Below are 21,856 nucleotides of genomic sequence, written 5' to 3' on the forward strand. Positions count from 1 at the left end.
CCCCCCCCCCCCACACACACCCCCACAGACACGACTGGTGTGTGAGGAGGGAGTGATTAACATAAAAAACACACAAATCAGAGAGGAACAATGAATCCGGTTAGAAGGCAGGAGAAGGAAAGTGGAGGTGGTAACTTTTTTTCCTTTTCTTGGGGAGGGGGGTTCTGCATGTCACAACCAGCCACTCTATCCACAGGACGGTCAAATTTGGCATTTTCTGTCTTAGTTATTTGACTGCTATTTATTTGGCAATTTTGAAACAATGGGTTTCAAAAATCCCTCGAAAACAACACTATTCTCCCCACTCCCCCAACTGTTGCTATCACATTTCAACAGCTGTAGCTAGGTAACGTTTGCTCCATTACTTACTGAAAATGCCATTCCCCGGTTGACTTTTAATTGTTTCATGATAAATCGTATTAAAAAGTCAACCCTGTAAAAGGCTCTTTAAACTAGAGTGTGGAACTTTTACATATGAATGAACGTCTGTTACATTTAAGCCTTTGCCAAACAAGTTTGTACAATGCTGATTAAGAGTATCACTGTCAAGGAAAGCTCTCTGTATTTCTCAGTGTGCCGGAGTTGTGGTGTCGAGTTTCTGTGGCGACATTTGCGGGCTGGAGCACCGGAAAGATGCCGATACACAGTATAGTTTTTTTACAGCGTGCTTCCACTGAATGTATAAAATACAGATGTAGCCCCTGTGAAGTCACCCATAGGTTTCTGAAGAGTCAAACTGAAGCTCAAAGTGGGTGGCTCCAGGTGTCCCAGGCCGTCGCCCCAGAGGCAGTGCCTGACGTCAGCTAATTAAAAAGTTGGCAAAGAGGTGGAGCGTGGATGGAGCGTGGATGGAGCTGAGGTGGACTGAATAAAGCCTACAGTCTATGCTCGCCTCCTGTGACGGCAGCCTACCTGTTACTTAAAGTGGAACGCCCTTAATTATGCAGAGGTTTAAGCCTGAAAATAATTCCCCCCCTAAATTCTCATTAATTTCACTTATTTTTTTAAAGTAAGTGCTGCTGTACAACTAGCAGGAGACAAGTTATAACTGAAATAAGTTTGAAGACACTAAAATTATTAAATTAAATTAATAAATAGTTTTGTTGTATCTCTTTTCGGTGTTGTAATTTGTAGACGTCCCTAAGCACTCGTCTTACTGCCGGTAGTGCTAGCAGCAGAGAGCAGAAGCCAGCAGGTAAGTGTTATTTAAATAAACTCCTGGTGTACTTACAAACTTCAAAATCCATCGTTTTATGAGTACATAACCTATGTGTACTACCGTAGAAGCTTGGTATCATTTTGGATGTTTTTAGTGGGGTAATTTACGAGATACACACTTGGTTCCATTAGTGCCTGCACTAAGCTAACCAGCTGAAAATGCTAACTCGCCCACTGTTTGACACAGGTGAAAAAAGCTTCTGTGGGTTTTATGGCTTGAGTTTGTGGTGCAAAGGACCCTTGGGTGAAATTACTCCGAACCATCGCTTTAAGCACGTTGAAAGTGTTTGCAAAATTACTCTCCCTGCCAGAGAGGGGAGACAAAGGTTCTGAACTCCAGCTTTAAATATGCAGTTGGTTGCAACATACACGGTAACATAACACAGGATAAGAAATGTTGTTTAGAGGGATTATAAAGCAAGTACACACACTTGACGAAGACCAACTCATTTAAAACTTGCCACTATGAAGTTCTTGGTGAAGGGATAGTACTTTTAAGTTTTTTTCACCAAGTGAATTATGAGCTTGATGCGCGTATCATTACACTCAGCGCCAGTAAACTCCACATTTAGTCATCGTACTGTTAGCATTTACATAAAACACACACACACACACACACACACACACACACACACAAACACACAAATGCATACACCCCCCTATCCATTACGGACTGCTCTGTTCCCAGGAAAGATTAGCTCAAGTTTAAAATATCCTACGTATTGTATTAGTATTGCATCTAAGTGCCGTGAAGGAGCCGATTTATAACCTTTAAACAGATCACACACATGCAGATAATATTTCAGTGTGTCAGGTTGGCTGCTGGAATGCGATTGCAATGATTGTAAAGCTGTAGCTAACCGTCCGACCCAGCAGCAATTACAACTGGCAAAGGAGTGTCTGGGGTCACAGTAGAGCAAATTGTGTTATCCTTTTTTTGGTGTTGCAAATCAAGTCAGGTCTTGTTGCTCACTAAAATGAGGTTGTTTCAGGTTCAATCTTAATTCTCCTATTTTCATATGTTCATATGCCCTTGATCTTTTAAGCTCTTTTATGTCGTCACTTTCCTGTTTCCATCTCAATCACTTCACTCACTCTTTAAGTCTGTTTCCTCCTGCCACACACACACAGACACACATAGACAGACACACACACACACACACACACAGACACACACACACACACACACACACACACACACACACACACACACCCCCTACGCCTCTCCAGGTGACAGCTAGGTGACAGTGTGACGCCAGCTGCCTGATGGGGAATGATGAGGGCTGGAAACAAATGAAAATAAAACGTCTAATTATGTCAGAGGCGCCTTGACGTTACATCACTGTTAAAACACATTTAAAATAACATCCAGCAATTCACACACACACACACACACACACACACACACAAACACACACAGCAGGCACCCGTGACGGATGGAGGGCTCTCCTGCAAGCGCTCAGTCAGGCTGTCAGGCCACTGGCTGCTGCTGCTTCTGTCATTGACTTAAAAGGGCATCAAGGAGCCGTGTGTGGGACATTACTGAGGCCGAGGGGAAACTGCTGGGCTGCAGCTTAAAGACACTTTTCCAGAGAGCCTGACTTGGGTTTTTATCGAGGGGCTATTATTCAAGACAGTATCCTCCCACCGCACCATCTGTCTATCCAAAGCTTTTAGTCAGTAAAAAAAGCACGACTCAGTACAGTCTCCCAGTGTACTGTACTCGGCGCACAGAAATGAATGGACATGATGGAATCTGAAAGAAAAAACACTGCAAATATAAACAACGAAAACACCCACTAATATGAATACAAAATGTCATGTTTTTGTTTCATCGAGTTTATCCTCTAATCCAGCTCTTTTGTTTTAGATTTTTCCTTTTTTTTTATAGAGGAACAACTAGTGGAGCTTGTGTGGAAAAACCCTCTTGAGAATCAGATTGATTTGACGAACACACACTTGGTGACCAGATGGGTTTGAGGCAGACACACTTGGTGACCAGATGGATTTCGGGATTTCGGGAACACACACTACCTCAATTCCCTCATCATGCAAACCCTTTAAGTCTGGAGGACGGCAGAAAACAAAAACAAACATGAAATCCTTCCCCTTCTCTCTTTGGCTACCAAGTGTCTCTTTCATAACATAATTGGCTGATATAAGATCAGATAATGACGGGAAGGGAAGGGTTTACCCATCTGACAAAAGTGTCTGCAAGGGCGCCAAGAACTAGCTCTCCACTTTCTCTTGATGTTGAAAATCAGTACAGATGGACAAGCCGTGGCTGTTACTGGCCAAAAATGTGTGTATGTTTTTTTCTCCAAACAAAGCTGTGAAGATTCATAATTAATGTGAGATTTTCACACATAAACTACATTTTGTTAAATAGTCTAGAGCTATAGAAGAATGAAGTACATTTTGTGTGATCCAAGTATAGTGTGTTTTGAGAAATGACCTTTTGTCTCAAACTCATAGAAAAACTATTTGCCTGTAAAAAGCAAATCTCATGAATTTTGCAGTTTAGAGTGTCAGTAAATGTGTTTGAAGTACAGCAGTAATGGCTCACGCTGGAGATCCTGGCTCTCATTGTCTCTCACCTGTGTGTGTCCTGTAGTGGTCCTTCATGGCTGACAGGTTGAGGAAGGCGTAGTGGCAGGACGGCCAGGCACACTTATATGGTTTCTCCCCACTGTGCAGTTTCATGTGGTTGTTCAGAGCCCATTTTTCACTGAAAGAGCGCTCGCACAACTCACACTCAAACTTCCTGCAGAAGAAGAGAGGCAGAGGGGAATGAGGGAAAAAAAAGAAGAGTTATTTACTGATCCCAAAGCTGAAGTAAAATGCTCGACAATCTACCCTGTAAGGGCGGAAATAGGGGTTTCTGGGTAATCACACTCACAGCCACAGAACACAGGGCTGTGTGACTGCTTGCTGTACATCTACGCCCACTCTCTTTCTCTCTCTCTCTCTCTTTCACACACACACACACACACACACACACACACACACACACACACACGCGCACACACACACACGCGCACACACACACACAGTGCAATTGGCTGCTGGTGTGTCATGTCTGTATAAGCAGGCATTGATTTTTCTGTCCTGGCCTGCCACCTCCACCATTTATTCTCTGCTTTGCACCAGGGCCCGGAGGACTAGAGAAATTCTGTTAACCCCCCCTCCCCCCGCAGGGCCAGTGGTGAGAATAGAGTTCACCTGTCCAGTGTCCCTGACCACTTAGCCAGGTCTAAACGAGCGGTTAGCAAAATTTTACCTCCCGCTTCTCTCTTAAGGCCCTTGTATCAGAGCTTCCCTCCATCTTAATTTCTCCACAGACACGTCCTTCCAACCTCTGCTCAAACAATCAACCTCAGCTCAGCTTTGGATAGTCAGTATCAATCCAACAAAATGCAAAAGCCTGATGCATCGTGTGTGGTGTCGTTCTGTTAAATATTGCCAAAAGCCTCTCTAAAGAAAAACCAAAAATGTGATTATTTTATATGCATGGTGTTCTTTCTTTGTTCTGGACATCTGTCTTTTCTTCATACAGACACCTAACACCCAACAAAAGCTGTGTGTTTGGAAGTTTATTTTTACAATGTGTAGGATTGTTGCACCTACAGTACATTCATCTACTGTGTTATTAGATACACACAGACGTAAAAACAATAGAGAAAGACTGTGCTCAAATTAATCTTTACCCCCGCTCTGTAATTTAGGCACAGGATGACTAATGTGTGACTCATAAACAAATGAAGTCAGGTTTTGGGGAGCATTTGTCTTGCAGCGAGGGCCATGTTATTTTAGGGAGGGCGGCTGTCTTTAAGTCCTGATTGTGTCGCTTAATCCCCGTGGTATCTGTTTCATAGCGAGCAGCATGACACTCACCTGAACAAATAATGACTCCAAGCAGCATGTAGCATGTGTCTGAATCAATAATTCAAACTCATACATCTTCCTTACTGGAAGAAGGGGGGCAAAGGAGAACAAGAAGGAGGGAGGGAAAAGAGAGGAGAAAGGAGGGAATTAAAGATGGGGAGAGGAAGAGAAAGAGAGGAAAATGGGTTCTGGCTTCCATATCAATCTATATGTTCCATAAAGATGAATCTAAACGTGATATGGATGTCATTCTACGCCAGTTGAGAGGACATTTTAAGCTCACTTACCAGGAAGAATGGAGCAGCTTCAAAATGGCGCCTTTATCACCTGGCTCTAAGCTCAAATGCAAATTTAAACAGTCCTGTTTTCCTCTCCTTTTCATCCACTGACCTGGCGGAGACTTTATTTGACCAACAGATGTATGTCTGCATCTGTATTTCCTTCCCTTTGCTCCCTCCCTGTGGTATTTATAGAACAGCCCGCCGCCCGTGCCACCGTGGGAGAGGTAAATAAGATGAGTGAAGAGATGCTATCTTTTATTGTAAGCATTATGCACAACACTCCTGCTTTATGAGCTAAACGGGCCATTGTTTATCACAGGGCGTAATCGCAAAGTCTGGCAGGCAGGCAGGCCTTGACGTGGGTATGCTGCATGCTGGGATGGAGGGGAAAACGTGAGAGAAAAACGAAGGCAGGATGAGAGGAGAGAAGATGGAGGAGTCAGGGCTGGCGGTGTTGACTATCAGTGGGGGTTTTGTAAGGATGAGAGGAGGGTTTGCGTCTGTTTTTATGGGATCAGATGGAGCGCTTTGATCTTGTCCCTGCATGTCAGATCCCGTCACGATCCACCGTCTCGCCCATACATATGCATACTGCCTCTAAACAGACGGGCACCATGCAAAACACACCAAAGGTAGGAGGGAGAGGGTGATACAGATAGAGGGAAAGAGAGAGAGAGAGAGAGAGAGCGCTTGAGAGAAAGAGAGGTCTGCCAATTCAAGATATCGGACGACATTGAATTTGAAACCACAAACAACCACAATTAATTCAGAAATGTTGTCAAAGCAATCTGTTTCAGGTTCAACACAGCATGAGAAAGTTCTAAAACCTCTCTATTTTTAAAGTATTCAAATGTACATATGTAGAAAAGTGTGCCACGCTCCTAAACAATTTAATTGATTTGATTTCATAGTTAAACATTCTTTAAACATACAGTATCATCAGTTGTTGTGTCACTATTTATATTGTTATGCCTCTGCCAACCAGTCAAGTTGCAGTATGTAGTGCAGACTTCGAAGGAATCAAATAAAAGGTATGAAGTGTATTTTTTGGCAAAATGGAAGTTATCATTATCTGACATGATGATATGATTCCAGTGAATACTTTCCAGTGTGAAACATGGTGTCTTCACTATTTTTACAGCTGAATGATCATCACACCTTGAGCTCACTAGCAAAACCAAAGAGATTGTGATGGACGACCAGAGGAACAGGACGCCCCCCCTGTCCTAGCTGTCATCCAGAGAAAAGAAGTGAAGAGGGTGGACTCATCCAAGTACCTTAGGGTCCAAATCAATAACAAACTAGCCTGGACTGACAACACTCATGCCCTCTTCAGGAAGAGACAGAGCAGACTGTTCTTTCTGAGGAAACTCCCTTCTTCAGGGTTGTGCAACAGGCTTCTGGAGATGATCTTCTATCAATCTGTGGTAGCCAGTGCACTGCTCTTCACAGCGGTGTTCTGGGCTGGTGGCATAAAGGCTTGGCGGTCAGCAGTCAACTAGCTGATAATGTAGGCCAGCTAGGTTGGAACTAGAAAGTGGCCTCTATTTTCTACAAGCCACCACAGGCCCTGAGAGCAACGGCAGCCATTCAAGTTAATGCTTAATATTCTACCACCTGCTTCATGGCTTGTCCCAGAATCATACGTGAATTGGCTTTCTGCTCCGCTAAAGATACGCGGCAGGTCTACAAGCAGAGGGGCGATCGTACAGCCGGACAGGTAGTGAAACGGTGAGAGAGGCCGGTCAAATTACCAAACCCCCCCCACCCCCAAAAATTGTTTATGTCTCTTCTACAACACCATGGACGGCAAGAGATTCATCTAGTCAACTTGGAGGTGGAAAAACATAAAACAACATCCCAGATCCTAGTAGATACACTTGTAGAGTGTATCTACATACTGTCTCTACAAGTAGATACTTGCAGAGACAATAAAATCTCAGAGTCGGACAGGCAAGACGCTCCTGGTGTGGTATGGCACGTGGCGAGGGCGGAACAAAACCAGAATGCAGCCGCAACAAAGCACACATCGATTTAATCTATTTAGAGGAGTTTTTCAGTAACTTTTGTAATTTTACATATATTTAAAAATATATCGTGATATAATATTGTGCATTCCTAGCTGGAATAGTTTCATGCGAGTCCACAGAATTTCAGTGAGAGAGATCCTGGGAAAAGAAACGACATTTGCACACTGGCACCATTGTTTTGACTTGACGCAGGTCTTCCTCAGGCACGATGTGAAAGATAAATATATAATAAATATGACTAAATGACAGCTGACATATTGATTAAATGAGAAATGAACTATACATTAACATGAAGTATGACTTTGAGATGCTGTGATTACCCAATTTTATGACACAGATCTCTTATTTCCTTCATATTGGGCATTTTCCTGAGGAGGAAGTTGTGTTGAGTTGAAACTTTGCAATGTGTGAGTACCTGTTGTATTCACGTACACATTAGAGTTTTTTTTTTAATGCTCAAAGCTTTTCAGGTCTAAAATGTAAATGAACAGTGAGAGAAATTGAGTGAGAAATTACTACACACTGGAAAGACCACACCACAGTGCAAAAATAACGGTTTTAAATATTAAAGCAAAAAACCAAAATATACAAAACAGACAGCAAAAAAAAGAAGGAGATACCTTTTATAGTTTCTAATCATGTATAATATTTTGATTAGTGGAGGCCACAGTGGAAATAAGTTCTGCTTCCAGTCATTATATCTCTGCTTTTCTTTCTCCTGCATCTCTCCGTCTCTGCCCTTTCTTTCCCCTTCTGATCACGAAGCAATGCGCCATGATTGACACCCCAGACCCAGGTGGGCCTCTTGCCTGTGCGTTCAGAAAGCTGCATGCTACAGTGTCTATAGTGTCACTCATTACCATATCTATAGTGTGGTGTGATCCTGTCATCAGTTCAGGCATACAGGGCTACTGTCAGAACATCACAGGCCACACTGGCTTTAATTGTGATATAAATCCCTCAGCAGCAGTTCCTGTACCTCTAACGGGTTGGGGGGAAAAAAAGACCTGACTCATTACCACACACACTCACTATCGCCCCCAAGTGGGGAGGTGGGGCTCATTGAGGGAGAACTTGCAGAGTGGGTGTTGAGTGTAAACTGTAACCATGTGTTCTGAAACAAAACAGTGAGTTAAAAAGATGCCAGTTTTGTATGATAAAGAGCAAAAATAGGTGAAAAAGGATTCACAGGATTCCTCTGACCACCATCACTGATGTTGTCGTAGCTTAGGGCTGAACTGACACCCCTTTTTCTCCTGACTGCTGTGGAGCATCACACTAATCAGTCAGCATGTTTCATTAATTGATTGGATTTGTTTTAATGTGATTGTGCTGGCCTTTTTGAATGTCTTAGGCTTCCTACCCTGGTTTTCTCATGTTGCGTTGGGCAGTTGGTGAGAGGAAATAAGCCGCTCTCACACTGCAACACAAAGACAGAGAGAGAGAGAGAGAGAGAGAGAGAGAGAGAGAGAGGCCGACTCTCGCCTCAAGCCAAACTGACACAAACAGACAACTTCAAAGTGAAGACTGTTGTTTATTTGGTGAAGGGAAGGAGGGGGGGGGGGGGGGTGGAAAAGGGAGAAAATTTATCAGATATGCAACTGTCAGGAGAGCATTTTCACATGCAAAATAGCGAGTGAGTGAGAGAGATTACCTAGAGGGAGGAACATGACAGCATTCACTAGGGTCAGGATGGATCATCATCTTCAGCCCCCCCTCCCTCCCTCCCTCATCCCTCTATTTCTCCCTCCATCGCTCTATCTTTATCTCTCTCGCTCTCTGTTTCCCCTGCCTCCTTCCTTCCGTTTTTTTCCCTCCTCTCCCTTTTCCCCTCTCATCCTGTTTTCAGACTCCATCACTCTGCACTTCGACAACCCGGCAGCTTAAATCCAGACTAAATTAGCTGAATGAAGATTAAATCATTTGGCCTTGAGCTCTCCAAGATATTGGGAGGAAGACTGAGTAAGCCTTAAATGGTGTCTGACTGGGTTCGGACCTATACATGTGTCTGAGGAGAGACTCTTCCTTCAATGGCAGTCAATTTAAACCTGATTAGAGGGGGGTTGTTGGGTAAAAAATGAGGAAAAGATTTAATTTCTGGGACAAGTGTTTCCTAAGTAAGAACGCTGGCTTCGTTATTCTTCCGTTTGCCTGCACTATGTCGACCAACAACAGGCTTGATCCCGGGCTAAGATATTGAACCGGGCAAGATCCTCGCTCACGGCGCTCAGGAGAAAAGCTTTAGAAAGTGCTGCAGACAATGTGGTCTGCGGGTACACAAATCAGAATCTTGGATGGTGCTAGTTTAACATTCAAGTGAACACAAGACAACCATCTCTGGCCTGCTGCAGCTGATACAACAACTGAGCAAACTTTGCTGTAGGAAAAAGAGCAGAATCTCTCAGTTCAAGAATTATCCCAACAGCAGGGCATTTTAAAGTGAAATATCTATGGAGTTAAAGCATACTGAGCCCTGCAGGGGCATGCAAACAGCATGTCACAGAAAACAACAACTAAAACCTCCGTGAAGAGGCCACATGTGTCTGCAGAGTATTGTAGATGAACCTCCTCTGAGAGGGCCGCTGCTGCATATGACCGCAATATAAACAACAGCACGCAACAGAGATGCTGCTGCTGATTTATGTTTACCTTCAATCCCGGGAGAGAGAGGGGGAGGAGGGAGGAAAACAAGAAAAGAAAAAAGAAAAAAAAGATAATGAAATAAATAATAAAAGACCAGGCCCATCAGATAAGCTGCTATTTATCCCGCTGTAGGGCAAATACAAATTGTCAATTTAATGAACACGGTGGACGTGATGGAAGCGGGGTGAAGGAGCCTCCTGCCTGACAAACAATCAGGAAATGTTATCTTAATATTGTTGCGCTGTTATTCAGCCCATAACTTAGGGGGTGGGGGAGAGGCCGTGAGGAGGAGGAGGTGGCGTGGAGGGCAGAGGGGAGTGAGGGGGAGCAGGGAGGCACAAAGGCCAGGTCCCTCTGTGGTGGCCCTGTTATTGCCTGTTTTTATTATGAACCATAGCTCAGTAGTCCCCAACTCACTTAGAAACCCACACACGCAACGTTAAATTACAAGAGGTCATTTTTTTGCAAGAGAATGAAACATGATTCTGAACCAAACACCCTAAAATGATCTCTTTCTCCGAGTGTATACACAGACTGGTTTGATGTTGTGCTTCCAGCAGACTCAGAATTTAAAAGCTTAATAGGTTTTAAGCATTTCAGACTCTAAATCAAAATGTTTCGACTGAAAAACTGCAAATCAAGAGCTCCAAAAAGCTTGGTGCTGAAATTAGCAGTGGCTGAAAAGTACTAGAAATCTGATTTGTGGGACATGGGACCCCCACCCCCGACCATCCTTTAAACAGCACTTTAAAAAGTGTCCAGATGCTTCACAGCTCAAAGTTTTTTGTCTTGAAGTCATAAATTTAAAGCATTGCAATCTGAGCAGCCACCAAAATTAACTATTATCTCCATATTTATATATTGCCGGCACTAAATTGCGTCGGGAAGAATTACTATCAATATGAATATCTGCAACAATAACTCAGCCGCAGTGCTGAGGACAGGATGCTCTTTATCAGGCTTCTGATAGGCCTTAAATACAGCACAAGGCAGCCATATCAGAGCTTTTTCTCTCTAATATCAGGCCGCATTAGCACCTCGTAAATCAAATTACACTCCTAGAATTTCATTAGGCTCACCTGCCAGTGCTGCTGTGCTGCAGAAATATTTATGTTTTTATGCTGCGATTGTGTGCTCTCAGGTACACAAAAGGGAAAGAAAGGGGGGTTGAGAGGGAAAAGAAATGGGAGATAAACCTAATTATCTTTTAAGAATACAGAGAAAATGTCTCATAAATTGTGGCGATCATGAGGGGAGCTGGCGTTTTCGAAGCCTCTGGGGCTCAGAGTTGGGGGACAAGTCTGCTCTGCTGTTTACCATCTTTAACCGGGGCTAGACTCGCCGCAATCCAATTAGCAGCTTCCCCAAATTCGCTTGAAACGGATATCAAACAGGATGATGTATGACGCCGATCACCGGGCCCTCAACAACAAGCTAATCTGATAAAGGAAGAGCAAGACTGCTAATAGTGCAAATACTTGTTCAAACTGGATCCACACGTTATGACGGGAGTCTGTCTTTGTTATCTAATTACCTCAAAAGAATTGCACATTTCTATTTGTTTATTTGTTGTTGCTGTTGGATTATAATATCTGCATCACAAGCATCCCTGGGAGCTTTTCCTGTATGTGAGGGGGTTAGAGAAGGGGGCCGTGGGAAGGGGAACGCCGACATTCCCGTAATTTCTTTTCCCATCTGGAGCGGCTGAGTCTGGATAGTAGGGTGTCTGGATATGGATTTTGATTAGACATAAAGGGAAATGACTGAGCCAGTGACCGTAACGACAGCCACTTAATAAAAGGTACAGTCTATACATCAGAGAGCATCTAGCTGTAAATCATTCGGCCCTGTAACGACGCGCATTCCCGTCCCATTACCGAGCCCCTAACAGGCCACTCATATTTACTCTCTCGGCCTCAATATCATTTTAAAATAATGAGCTTTGTCCCTTATCTAATTAACAGGGGCCGAGGTTCATTTGTTTTTTTCCCTCCCCTTCCTCTCACTGAAATTAGGAAGCAGGCATATTGGTTTTATACAAATATTTAGCAAATTTGCTCCGTGGCATCTCCGGTAAAAGTTAGACCACAGATAGGCTGGTTGGGACTGTTATTGTATGTTGTGTGTGCTTGCCGAATGTTGCAACTGGGGGCTGTTTATCCAGAACTGTGTGTGTGTGTGTGTGTGTGTGTGTGTGTGTGTGTGTGTATGCGCGCGCTCCACTGGGCAGAAGTAAAAGACCAGGTCCATTCTCTCTCTTATTACTGGAATTGTAATTCAATGATCACCTTAGATCATACGCGTGCCATAAATCAGATAGGCTTGACAGAGGATGAAAAATTGTATTAATAATGTGAAACTTATTATACAGTCACAAATGCTCCCTTGATAAATGACATTGTTTGGGCCTGACAATGATTGCATTTAAAACATTATTTCTGTTTTCTGCTGGTGTGTGTGTTTGTGTGTGTGTGTGTGTGTGTGTGTGTGTGTGTGTGTGTGTGTGTGTGTGTGTGTGTGTGTGTGTGTGTGTGTGTGTGTGTGTGTTCTGCTGGACATAGCGGCGGTGGTTTGCTGGATGGGGAAGACAGAGGTAGGGTTCTCAAGCTTCATAAAATATTCAAGATGTTTCCCACCCTTCTCTCTGGAGTCAGTGGGCAGGCGATTGCCGTGGCAGTAAGGGTATAAAACTGTGTGTGTGTGTGTGAGTGTGTGAGTGTGAGAGTGAGAGTGAGAGAGAGAGAGAGAGTGCTTATGTGTATGTGTGTGTCCAGCACAAGTGAAATTACTGGTGGCTCACCGCAGCGCAAACACCCAATCTCCCAAACCACAGAAAGGAGCCGTGCACATCTTCAAGTCATAGAGCAGCGTACTTGCATTATTATTATTACGACACCGCCAGTCAGATATTAGCAAATTTGAAGAACTGCAGAAAGAAGCTGCACAAAGGCTAATCATTTATGAACAAGTCTGCTATTATAGTTTTTTTCTTTTCTTCTTTTGAATAAGTGATTTAGAGACAAGTTTATTTTTCTTCATAACTCAATTTATATAATAATGCTAATATAAGGAAAGCAAGTCTAGACTTGGCTTGAACAAGATCCAGCAGAGACATGAAATCCTTAAAGAACAGAAAGAAACGTGTGAAAAAGCCTGAGATACAATGCAAATACTGCATCTGTGTTTTTCTTTCTCTCTGTGTCATATCATATATTATCATATAATATCATCTCAGAACAATGAGTCCAGTTTGCATTCACGAACAGATAAATCTAGAAAAGCAGTAATGAAAGAAGCATCTGGCACAGCACATTAAGTTGTGGCATGTACTTTGCTAATGTTAAGTCTTATTTTCAACATCTATCCTGAGCCCTTGCTTAGTGCATAAGCTCCCAGGAAGGGTGTTCTGTCCGTGGCAGAGATTGGCCCGGCTACCCCATCCTGCCTGCCAATGCTGCTGTAAACAGCACGGCACAATACTGACAGGAGTGAAATGTTGGCTTTATGAACTGACACACTACTTCTTTGTGTTCAAGTAACAGTAACAATAACAGCAACAAGAGATGCCCCTTTGGGACTTTTAATGCTAACAAATACACACATTCAATACAATGACATCAGAAAAAAAATAAAAAAAGTTACAATCTGATTTTTAAAAAAACGGTTGACTAATATAGCAGCAAAGCCAGAACAGGGTAAATGCTGCCAGGAAAAAAGCAATTGGCAAAATGTGAAGAAAGAGCAATATGAGTGTTTTTAAAAAAAGGGGTAAAATCAGCGTTGGAACTTAATAAAAAACTTGTAGAAGAAATATCATGCAAAAGATCTACAAGCAACAAGCAAAAATAAAATAAATAAAAGCTGGAGGGCCTCCAGAAAGTAACAGAGTAAAGTAACATAACATGTATGTGCTGGGTGACCATTGCAGCTGTCATATAGGACTTATCTGCAACATGCAGTCACATTATGTATAGACTCTTTTTCACTGTAAAAGGTGGCGCTGCAGCTAAAGCAATTTGCATATCACTATGCAGAAATCCACTGTGATAACAATTGAGAAGAATATTTGACCAATTGGCATAATGTTTTCCATTTTCTACAACAAAGTGCATCTGATGGTTTAATAATGGTTTATTATAGGTTAGTCTGTTGAAGAGGGAAAATCAAATAAAGAAAGGCGATGCACTTGTTCTTGCAAATGTTTTGTAGGAGACCAATAACAAGTGGCATGGGCACCCAGATAGCCCAGTTGGTAGAGCGGGTGCCCATGTATAGAGGTTTACTACTCGACGCAGCCGGCCCGGGTTTGAATCCAGCCTGCGGCCCTTTGCTGCATGTCACTCCCCCTCTCTCTCCCCTTTCACAACTTCAGCTGTCCTGTCCATTTAACGCCTAAAATGCCAAAAAAATAATCTTTAAAAAAAATAGAAAAAAAGTGGCATGAGTAAGTAGTATTTTGACCGGTAGTTGAAATATACAATCTTCAGCTAATAATATTGTCTGGAGAAACCTGTATCAGTGCAGCTCATGGGTCAGCTCAAGAAAAGTCTAATTAAGTTCCTGGCCAGTTGGAGTCAGATCCCTGCACAGGGAGACTGAGACCCAGACTGGCCTGTCCCTGTACAGTTGGCTATCCCTAGCTGGCCCTGTCCATGTCCTTTAATGTACTGCATGCGCAACTCCCCACCCCCTCACCCCCCCTCACCCCCCCTCTCCCGTCCTACTGATCTTATTACCCAACCTACCCCACTCTCCCTTCTCCTCCTCCTCATCCCTGCAAATGACCATGATGGGAGGCCATTCATCTCACTCCTTTGGCCACCACAATGAAATAAATCAAGATTTTTTCCCCCAAATATAACAATATTTGTATTTGGGGTGGGGCAGACGTAATTGATGACTGCGGCCGTGCTAATTAAAAACGGCGGAGGTTTCATTAATCTTAGTCATTGGGTAGGGGGGATAGTAAGGTAACTGCTGCACTGTTGGCTGGATGGGGAGGGGGGGCAGGGCCGCCTTCATCGTCCTCATCGCTCAGGTGATTTGGGCCATTGTCGAGCATATTAGCACGATGAGGTTAATGTGAAATGGCCATTAATAATCGTAACAAAAGTCCATAAAACACAACTCCGTCTCTCTGTGTCCGGCCCTCTACCACGACGCAGCTCCAGGAGCCAAACCAGACAATATAGTGAACAATCCCGCGTGTTTACAGCCCTGTCCTGGCCGGAGAATTTAATTGCTTTTCTGACTTTGCTTTGTAGTCTCTTTTGTTTGTTTCCCCCCCACCAATCCACTGACACACACACACGCACACACACATTTTACACTACTTTGGAGAATGAATTACCAGTCCCAACTTTTGCTGCTTCGCCTGTGTCTGTGTAGTCAAAGGTACCTGACCACAGAGGACCCGAGTGTCACGGACTCTTGAGAGAAAGACAACATATGAGCATCAGGATTCATGTGGGTTTCACCTAGGGCTGGGTGATATAGAGAACATCAAATATCACAAGATTTTTGACCAAGTACCTCGATATCAATACTGCAACAATTTTGTAGTGTTGAAAAACTGACATCACTTTAATGTAATGCAGCTTTTAAAACTGGGAAAAGGACAACAAATTCCATATGACACTATTCAAAATCTAAAACAATATCTAGTCTCATATCACGATATCAATATAAAATCAATATGTTGCCCGGCTCTAGTTTCACCTATGCAAGTTTCTACATAATTGACATGATAACTTCAAAGTCTTCACCCTCTGTATTTGAAAATCGTATTGAATCATCTGCTACATTTGACATGCAGAGTTGTCTTAAGCTATATAAGACAAGCATTTACATTCTGACTGTGTTTATTTTGATTACTTTTATCACAATAGTTTGTATGTTGTTGAGTTTGATGTGAATGAGCATTGTGTTTTAAGTAAAAGGCAGATAGATCATACATTAAAAAAAATCATGCAGTGTTTTGTCAATCAGCACAACAAAAGTGCAACAAGACAAGGTGACAGGAGGTCTGCTAGTCAATAAAAATCCAATAATATGACAAATGGGACAATCTTAAACATTTCTAGTGATTCATGACTACACTTTGAAGCCTGGATTATTAAAATACATTTCATGACTCAGCTCTGACCAACAGGGCGGACCCACACAGAGCTGCAACAAATCTAGCAAAAGTCCCACGTAAGTAATCTACTTAAGAGAAACAACAGGAACAGACCAAAGGGTTGATAAAACAGAATCATATTGTTACTGTTTGTGCCATTACAGCGTGGACAATTTACTAAGTAGCACCTTAGAACAGCGCGGATGGATATCATCATTACTCCGTAATGGCTTCTATATGTTAATTCACAACTTTAGCTTCTCCACCACAGAATAATGGCTAGCCTGCATCTGGTTGAGGTGGTGTAGGGCACTGTATGAAGCAAGGAGAGAAACCGAGAGAGAGACAAAGAGAAGGAGAGAGAATTAAACAGAGAGAGAGAGGAAAAGAGGAAAAGATGGGTGGGTGGGGTGGAAGCAGTAGCATATGGTGCCACGCTGCCATAAACAAGCTTTATGAAAAGACCGGCGACGTTTATTTAATCATGGACTACCTGAGGAATCGCAATGAGACACACACTTTGTCCCATTATTGTTAGCCCATAAATTTAACTGCTTTACCAGAACGACGAGGAACCTGATACAGACGCCGAAGACAACGCATGGAAGCAGGTGAATTTATGTATGTGTGTGTGTTTGTTGAGTGTTGTGGCTTCGGTAAAGTGTGTGTGTGTGTGTGTGTGTGTGTGTGTGTGTGTGCGTGCGTGCGTGCGCGTGTGCGTGCGTGGTGGTACAGATGAAGAGCCTGCTACACGCTGGTATCTGTGGTTCTGCAAACACAGACCAGTACACTGTGGAAAGTATCGGGTAGAGAATGCACAGATAGAGATGTGTCCTGTTCTACTGTATTACTCGAATCCTCTAATTGTATACTTCTTGCAGTGTCTTTGCATGCATAAACATTTATGTTTTTCACCTGTCGTCCCCCTCTTTTGCTAGAAAGTAGTTCCTTACAACCTATGTAAAGCATTAAAACATTCATTAGTGTTTTGACCCCGCATGTCAGACTAGAAGCATCAGAAAATAACAAGGTAGGTCTAAAGGGCCCCTGAGGAAATGCATTTCTCATTTGTATTTAACTGAAACAGCGGTGGACATTCAAATAAAGCTCGGAACTGCACCCGGGTCATTTCAACGCCACACACTAGAGCCCGACTGATAAAGGATTTTTAAGGCTGATAAAGACACGAATATTTGGTCATTTTAAAACCCGATATATCGGTCAATACTTTTTTTTTTAAATCTAGAAACGTGTTACAAAACATGAACAGATTTCCCTAACATTACTTATTTGTAGTTATTTATGAGTTCTCACTAAAATAATATGATATTAATTGGTTTTATTGTCAAAACAGAACAGAGGAACATCAACAAATATTAAAGTTCTTATAAATGAAATGTATAAAAATACAAACTTAAGAGATGAAATTTAGAGTTTTTTTAACAAAAACATTTTCATAAAAAAATAATCAGTGTTGCCCACAGGGACGTTGTAGAGTGCCCTCTGGTGGACAAACTATGCAATGCCAACGATCATACCATGGTTGACAATCCGTTGTTATTTTTTAAACATTCATTTATCAGAATCATTTATTTGTCATTAAAAATGATCCTGATTTTTTTTTTTTTTTTAATCGTCTTTTATTAATGCCGATACCGATACATCGGGAAATGCCTAATATGGATCGATAATATCGGCCCGCCAACATATCGGTAGGCTCTCCCACACACGCTTAAAAATGCACAAACACAACTGTGATTGTACATAGACATGGACATGTGTCGACTTGGCCCACAAATACCACGTTTGCCACACACAGGACTATGTGACACACAAATACACTCTTCAAAGTTCATAAATGCAGTACATACAACTGGATTGCATGTGCAATAGTGTGTCCGCAAGCATACTTCCACAAACACAAAGTCACAGCTCTGGGTCAGGGGGACAGCGGTAGCTCAGAGCCAGCTGTGACCTGCCGGTCCAGGTGCTCAGGAAAACCGCTGTTAACGGCCACGATTGATGATCTAATCAAACTGTCACCACGGCGATCCGCTGCAGGGGGAGGGGACGTTGGGATGGCGTGGGTGTGTGGGAGTGGGGTGAGAGCAGGTGGGGGGGAATATCCAGGAGGCCTTGTGCATGCTTACCGTTAGTCCAAATTGAGAGTGACAGTCTCAATAGTGAAAAGGCCGCTTTTTTTCCCCTTTCTAAGTAATGGAGGAAACAACTCCAGCGGTCTTCCGGAGGATGTCACATAATCACGGGAGAACCCCCCTCCCCCAAACCCACCCCTTTCTATAATGTCTCGGCTCGAGCATTGTGTGTGTGTGTGTGTGTGTGTGTGTGTGTGTGTGTGTGGAGGGAGGGGGGGCTATGACTATGATGAGTTTTACATTGTTTGTTAAGTTATTGTATTGTGATTTTAGCTGTAAATAAAGTTATGATGGTGGGAGAAGTGACACCTAAAAGGGCAATTATCTTTTCTTTTTTTCACAATCTCTAAATGGAGTCATTTCCAGTGAATTCTACAGCAGTGAACAGAAAGTGTTCCTTATTTTGCTGGGGACTCCTTGGAGGCCCCTGTTCTAACCTATGATGGATCAGCCTTATATGATGTCCAGCACTAAAATATACACATACACGGCCCGCACAGGCACATCAGATACCAGAGGATACATAAATGCCTGCTGTACAACAGCTGCTGATTTTTACAATAAGCCATGAGAAGAATTGGTTAATATCAGTGAGTGTGGAGAACCAGCAGGTTTCCTTGAGGTGGCACTAGGGGAATCCCAGTAAAATGAGAAATAGTTCAATTTCACAATCATTGATGTTACCAAAATTATCCTAAATTAGAAAAAACAAGTTATGAGTAAGAGTGCAAACGCTGTAACGCTTTTATTACACTTTTCTTATAATAAGGAAATTGTTCCAACTAGGTGATGTCATCAATTTCAGTGGAATTTATTTTATTTGGGCCATGAATATCTTTTAAACTTATGTGGTGACAGAGGAGTGAGTTATATTGTTTATGAAATGAGAAAGATATAGTATGACAGTGTATACGTATCGGTTATGTGGGCTATTTGTTTCAGAAGATGGTCCTTAATGACTGGCAGAAATAACTGAAAATAAACATCTCATTCTCTCTTGCGCATCAGGAATCTGATGCATATTAGAAATTCAGTGTAGCCACATGGGAAAATAGAATATTATGTCTCTGTTCTACACAATATAAAACAAATTAAGCAGTTCTATATTTAGCAGAAAAGAGAAAAGTTGAGGAAGTTGTCCAAGTTAATAGTAGCCTGGTTGATCGCTGCCTGTTCTACTTGCGTGTTAATCACCTTCCCCAGGATATATCCAAGACTGCTGCTTGCCTGTCCAGCTCACATTAATTTAATCGCTGCTCAGCTAATTCATTGATTAATTGGCTCATTAGTGATGCCTGGCAACATCCATTTCTGCCATGACAGTCTGATGTTTCAATAGAAAAGAAAAACAGGCTGGCAACAGCCCAGTTTTTCCACAGTCCCACTATGCATAATGTCCAACCACTGTCAACAGTTAGCCGCACAATTGTGTCACTGTATAACTGCCTGGTTTTGTGCCACAGGATGTGAAATGGATATGAAGGTGAACTGTGCACATTCTCCGTTCTTGTCTGGTTGAGTAATGTCACTTGGGTTTCAGCAGTGGGTGACATCATTCTAAGGGAAAGAAAAACTTAAAAAGCTGGAGCGACTGTTAGAGCTTCAGTACCGAGATGAGGTAGATGCTGTTATGAGAAGACAAACTGCTGCTGCAGATTTATTCCACAAGTCAAGGTTATGTTGCTCTGACGCGACGAGTGGCTTCCAACTCTGGGACGGGCTGTCGACTGCTGACTAACATTATTATTAGTAATAATAGGAGGCGATAGAACCCCGCTGCACCTGTAACAAGGAGCTGAATATTAGAGTGACCAGCAACAATATGTCGAGTACCGATGGGACATCACTGGCCAAACAACATGACCATAAAGTAACATAAGCTCACATGACCAATGTGGAAGCGCCTTAAACCTAAATTCTGTTTAATTTCCAGCAGTGGGGTGACTCCATTGCCCTCCTAAAAAAGTTCCACTGCATAGACGTCAATGAGAAAATGACCCTAATCCTCACTTGATTTTGGTTCCCCAAGTAAACATTATCATAACAAGTTCATGGTCTTAATCACTAGTTTTAAGTCAATACAACATGATGATCATTTGGTAAATTATGGTCCTATTTATTGTAAAATTGACAATGAGCATGGCATGCTTTAGGGCGTGACAAAGGCTGAGTAATGCTAACCATAGCACTGTGTACAATGAAATAGTCTTGATCGGTAACTTTTGACAAGCGAGCTAGCTTGCTTGCATAACTTAAGGTAAAGTCTGACGATTTTCTGTGTATTGCTGTACCTACAGATGAAAGTCTTAACTGCCGGCAAAAATGAATTCAGCCAACTGGTTAAGAATCTGTGACTTTGCCTCTCTTTTCTGTGCAGAACCATTTAAATAATACACAACACTGGCTTAGCCGAGGCATCTTCCCAATCTCCGCACTCTTTGCCAAAACGTAAATGAACTGTTCTTATATTGCTTTTCTAGTCATAACGACTACTCAAAGCGCTTTAAGACTGCCCATCAGATAAACAATCACACACTTTCACACCCCTATGGTACGGGACTGCTGGGCTCAAACTCCTAACCTTCCAATTAGTAGACAACCGCTCTACCACTGAGCCACAGCCATCTCTGTTTGGTCACTTATGGCCAAAGTGCAAACTACTGGCTTCAAAACAGCTATGTATTTTACAGTCTCTGGCTTTAACTTGTCATGAGTTAGACCACTGAGTTAGAGATTTAAGCATTAAAGTGTGTCAGCTTTTCAGAAAACCAACATGCTTTCTTCAACAACCCCCCCCCACCCACCCACAAACACCCACCCACAATTCTGCACCATATGCCCATGACAAGTGCATAAAAATTGTTCCCAAGCGATAGCACAGGCCAACCCATAAAAACTTAATGCACCTAATTTTCCAGTAATCAAACTTTTATAGACTGCAATGGCTTTTAAACTAACAAATTTTAATTATCGCTTAATTTTAACAGCAATATTAACACGATCCCTCATTCTGGGAGTGTTCATTCTCCATGAAATATTGAGTAGGGTAAACAGTAAGGCGCTGTCCGCTGGCTCCTGTTCAAACAAGGAGCCAGCAAACACAAAGGTGAGCTGGGGGTCGCTGAGGCCTTGGCAGTACCATGGCAGGACTACGTGAGCTGGACAAACCTCTGGGAAATGGAGCTTCATGAGTGCAACGAGCACACAGAATCAGTCTGCTGATGTTGCACTGCTACATGGCACTGATCTCTGGTGTATGTTGGTCAGTGTTATACTTACATGACGCTCCAGTGGGTTTAATTTGACAATGATTTGAGCTATTTTTGCAGATAAAAACAAGAAACACCTTCATTTTTTCCCACAGGATTTAAGGATCTTTGAATATCCCACATTGAGTCCAAATCCTCGGCTACTTTGAAGTTAATATTTTCCTGCTGCCTGTTCTGTGCTGCTTACAGTACCAGCAGAAAGGGAAGTTATTGACTGCTGCCCTTGGGTGGCTGAAAACTAGGTCTTACCACCCAA

The 21,856-nt window shown here is 42.6% G+C and overlaps 1 protein-coding gene across 1 annotated transcript in view; it reads right to left on the reverse strand.

The window, feature by feature from the left end:
* znf407 (zinc finger protein 407) overlaps positions 1 to 21,856 on the reverse strand; it is a 146,892-nt gene that overhangs the window by 55,046 nt on the left and 69,990 nt on the right. Inside the window, exon 6 of the mRNA XM_034873489.1 lies at positions 3,816 to 3,982. Within this exon, the coding sequence (XP_034729380.1) occupies positions 3,816 to 3,982 (167 nt within the window). The remainder of the gene's footprint in view (positions 1 to 3,815; positions 3,983 to 21,856) is intronic.

Source organism: Etheostoma cragini, chromosome 6, assembly GCF_013103735.1.
Source record: "Etheostoma cragini isolate CJK2018 chromosome 6, CSU_Ecrag_1.0, whole genome shotgun sequence".
NCBI lineage: Eukaryota > Metazoa > Chordata > Actinopteri > Perciformes > Percidae > Etheostoma > Etheostoma cragini.